General features: G+C 33.7%; 1 protein-coding gene across 1 annotated transcript; it reads left to right on the top strand.

Moving 5' to 3' along the window:
- Positions 1-779: 779 nt before the first annotated feature.
- LOC148572239 (bidirectional sugar transporter N3-like) lies at positions 780-2,436 on the top strand. Its single transcript, XM_088509407.1, has 6 exons — positions 780-937; positions 1,045-1,081; positions 1,175-1,385; positions 1,477-1,641; positions 1,728-1,847; positions 1,948-2,436. Exons 1-6 carry the CDS (start codon positions 895-897, stop codon positions 2,206-2,208), a joined length of 837 nt encoding a protein of 278 aa, XP_088365533.1. The 5' UTR covers positions 780-894; the 3' UTR covers positions 2,209-2,436.
- The last annotated feature ends 1,930 nt before the right edge of the window (positions 2,437-4,366 follow it).

The raw sequence follows: 4,366 nt of genomic DNA, 5'->3' as shown, positions 1-4,366 counted from the left end.
GGAGAGAGAGGAAGGGAAAGAAGAGGTTTGAAGGTAGAAGTAAAAGAAAAGGAAGAGATATTGAAGAGGCAGAAAACATCGTACGAATACAATCGTTGGCTGATTTTAAAAAATGTTGACTTTCTAAATTTTCTTAAATAATAATAAGCAAAAATACAAAAGAGTAAAGATTAAATGTTGACTAATTATTAACTTAAGAAGTTGGTTTATAATTTTTTTAAGAGTAAACCATAACTATTGGATTCATTTAAATTTACCGCGAATAATCAATTAAGAAATGTTAAAAGATATTAAAATTTATTATTTTTTATTATCATTTAGTTATTAATTCAATTCATTTAATTTAATTCTGTTAATTTAATAATCTAACAAAACATTTTATTATATATTTCAAATATTAATAATTAACTAATAACAAAAAACAATAAAATTGCATCGCTCCATAGCATTCTTTCAATTAATTTGTGAGGCATAGAATTTGTGAAATAGGAGGGCCAACTAGGGACGTGAGAGGGAGGAATAATGGAGAGGGGTCACGTGAGGAAACGTAACGTCTGAAATTGGTTGGAGATGTAACACGTAAACAAGGGATCGGAAGTGGTGGCCCAAAGTATTAATTGTAGAACTACATCACACCAACTCGCCACAATAATGAATTGAGTTGGCATTCGGAAACGGGTGTGCTCATGGCTTTGATTGTTTGCCCTCGAATCAATGCAATTCACTCATGCAAATAGCCCCCTCCTCCTCCTCCCCTATATATAAGGGATCTCTAATACCTGTTTTCTTCCGTGGCAGGGTACACACACATACACATTATTCATTAATTAAGCAAGCTAGAGCTACACTTAGCTTCCCTTAAATTCTTCTCTAGCTCTTCTTTCCATCGAAACCATGCCTCAAGTCGCTACTGAAATTTTTATCGTTGGTGTTATAGGTACACACACATACATGCACAATTAATTGATTACTCTCTTAATATATATTCTTTTTCATTCTCCTTCCAAGCAGTTCACTGATTTTCTATGTTATGTTTATGTACAGGTAACATTTGCTCCTTCATTTGCTTTCTGGCACCTTTGTAAGTATACATTCATACATATATAACTTGAATTAATGTGAACGCAGGGGCAGTAGCCAATACTAACTAATAGTACATATGGAATGAATGCAGATCCACATTCTATCGAGTTTGTAAGAAGAAAACAACGGAAGGGTTCCAGTCGATTCCGTATGTGGCAGCACTGTTCAGTGCAATGCTTTGGATATTTTATGCTTACATAAAGAAGGGCGAAATACTTATCATCACCATCAACTCATTCGGTTGTTTTATAGAGACAATTTACCTTGCCATCTATCTCACCTATTGCCCCAAGAAAGCTAGGGTACGCTTAATTATTATACTGCTCATGCATGTATTAATTAATTCATTTAATAAATCACTATTATTATACTATGTTATGTTATGTTATGTAGATCTTCACGTTGAAGCTGATATTCATGTTCAACTTGGGGGGAATATTCTTGGTTGTCCTTCTCACACACGTTCTAGCAAAAGAAAGAACAGCTCGTCTAGAGCTTCTTGGATGGATCTGCGTCGTCCTTTCCACCAGTGTCTTTGCAGCACCTTTAAGCATCATTGTGAGTTAATTCATTTCTACTATATGTATTTGATTAATATAATATTATTAATTGAATAATGATGTGATATATGCATTTTCATGTAGAGAGTGGTAATTCGCACAAAGAGTGTGGAGTTCATGCCCTTCAATCTTTCACTGCTTCTCACAATAAGCGCAATAATGTGGATGGCATATGGCATTCTTCTCAAGGATATCTATGTTACAGTAAGTACTAGTGCTAATAAGTGCTAACCTATATACACATATATAGTTGCTTCTGTCTTGTGTTTCTAATGTTAGCTTCCCATGCATGTTAATAATACAGCTTCCGAACATAGTGGGAGTGACATTCGGGACAATACAGATGGTGCTGTATTGTATATACAGGAAGAACAAGCCCGTGAGCAAGGATAATGAGAAGCTGCCTCAACATAACGGAGAAGTTGAAGCTACCACCCCTCAGGCCCCCATTGATATTGAGATTGGAGATCAGAAGAAGCAGCAACCAGACAACAACCCTCCTACTCCTGTGGAAGCCACTAATAATCATCAAGTGCAAGTCCAGCTGCAACAACAGAAAGTGTGAGAAGTTTGAAGATCCAGTTGTGTTGTGTTGTGCCTCTATCTGCCATGTAAAATTAATTCTATGGGGAACACACCCACCATACCTATATACATACTATATATATCTATCTTTATCTTTTTATATATATCTACCTAGCTATATATATACACATACTTCATGATTCTCATCCATCTTACTTCTATTTTAAGTATGTACTTCTTATCATAAACAAAAATTCTCAATTTCATACCTCTTCTGTCCCAAATTATCCCAGCCATTTTTTTAGTAAATTCAGTGAAAAATAAACCAGCGTATTAAAACCTTAAAAATTTTACTGATATATTGGCTTACCATCATATAGCACTTAGTTGCTTTACAAGTAATTATGTTTAGCTGATGAGACAGATTTTGTTTAAGAACATATGCTACTGTTCTGTAAAATTAAACTTCTTTGAACGGAGATAGTTTTATTTACTTCAATAAAATTATTTAGACTGTGCGTAATTTTGAACAACATTTAATGAATCTAAGTGTAATTTGTCAAAGCACGCACACAGAATTATTGCTGTTTAATTAAAGGAGGGGGACAAGGAGAAATTAAGATTTAATATTGTAGGACAAAAAATTTGCATTATTGAAAGGGACTGAACAACTCAACGAGCTACGCTGCAATGTCTGGTCAATTCAATTCATGCATCTGTTCATACTTCATTCATCGGGATCGTGCAAAACCGAAACTGAGGACAATCACTGTCTCTCACTGCTTGCATTGATGATTCTGATCAATTCTTCAATTTTCGCCCATAACAGTATAATTGTACACAATTCTCCTCGTCATAAACCCTAGCTTCTCTATATGATATTTGTCGAAACAATTGGAAATCTAATAATGAGGACAATTGGGGGATTCATTCCCCTGATTATGTTAACTTTATTATTACCTCCTTTTCCCACTTCCTAGTACACTTTATTAAATTCTGACTTTTTCTTTGTAATTATAGATTGTCATCTCTTTTTTACTTGTCTTTTTCTTTGCGTTTCATTTAATTTACTTTCTAAATCATGGCTTTGTATTTTAGCTATTTCATCCTCTTTACTTTCTTAAGAATTACACCTGTATATTTGTTAAGGTCATAAGGGCAGTATATAGCTAGGATAAATTGTTGAGTGTAATAATTATTTTTCTTTTTTATCTTTTTGATCTTTTTTATGTAATATCCACTATTGTACAATGTCAAGTAGGCACAGAACGTGGCATATGTGGAACTTTTTTAATAGTAACAAAAGTCGGATGGCTGGATTTGAATAATGGAGCTTATTTGTTGAATTTAATATCAGCATAAAATATTTATTTAAATGTTATTAAGTAATAAAAAAAATTTTAATAAAAAATAAATTTTTTATTTTTTAGTATGTTTGACAAAATTTTATTAATAAAAATAAAAATTAAAAAGAATTTAGAAGTTATAATATATATTTTTTAAAAGAATTTTTTTAGTTAAAAAAATATTTTTAATATAATAAATACACAAAAAATACTTTAATATAATTGTACTCAAATATAAGGAAAATTATGAAGAGACAATATATGTTTTATATAATGTGTACAATAGAGTTAATTTGAAATTAAAACTAAATTATAGACAACTAATTAATTTTGAATAGTTTTCAATTTGAAATTTAAATCAAATATTAAGATTACCGTCGGTTTTGGTAACAAATAAACTACCTCTCTCTCTCACCTCTCTCTCTCGATACGGTTTGTCAGCGTTCTATACATTTCTCATGGAGTCTCGCCGGTACACTAACGCCACAGTCACCAGTCGTCATCGGAAATCGCGCCGACACTGTTCCAACTAGCGCCGTTGCTGCACAGGTCAATGCCAAGGGAGGACGCGCATATTGTGTGGGTCGAACTAACGGCACCGCAGCAACCTGGACATCCAGCGCCTCCGTCGCAGCCAGTGTGTACCTTCTTCCCGACACCGTCTTCACTTCATCTGATGCGCCTTCACTTTCTCCCATTCCTTCAAGTCTCTTCTCACCGATGATACCACCATGCTCTTCTTCTTCTTTGGATCCAAGCATGGTTAGCTTCTTTCATGATTTGAGCCCTATACTTCACAACAGTGCCGCTTTTGTCATGACTAGTCCTTTAAAATTATGTTTCACCACAATA

Source organism: Arachis ipaensis, chromosome B3 (genome assembly GCF_059453495.1).
Source record: "Arachis ipaensis isolate K30076 ecotype BB chromosome B3, ASM5945349v1, whole genome shotgun sequence".
NCBI lineage: Eukaryota > Viridiplantae > Streptophyta > Magnoliopsida > Fabales > Fabaceae > Arachis > Arachis ipaensis.
This window is presented reverse-complemented; position numbering and strand designations above follow the sequence as displayed.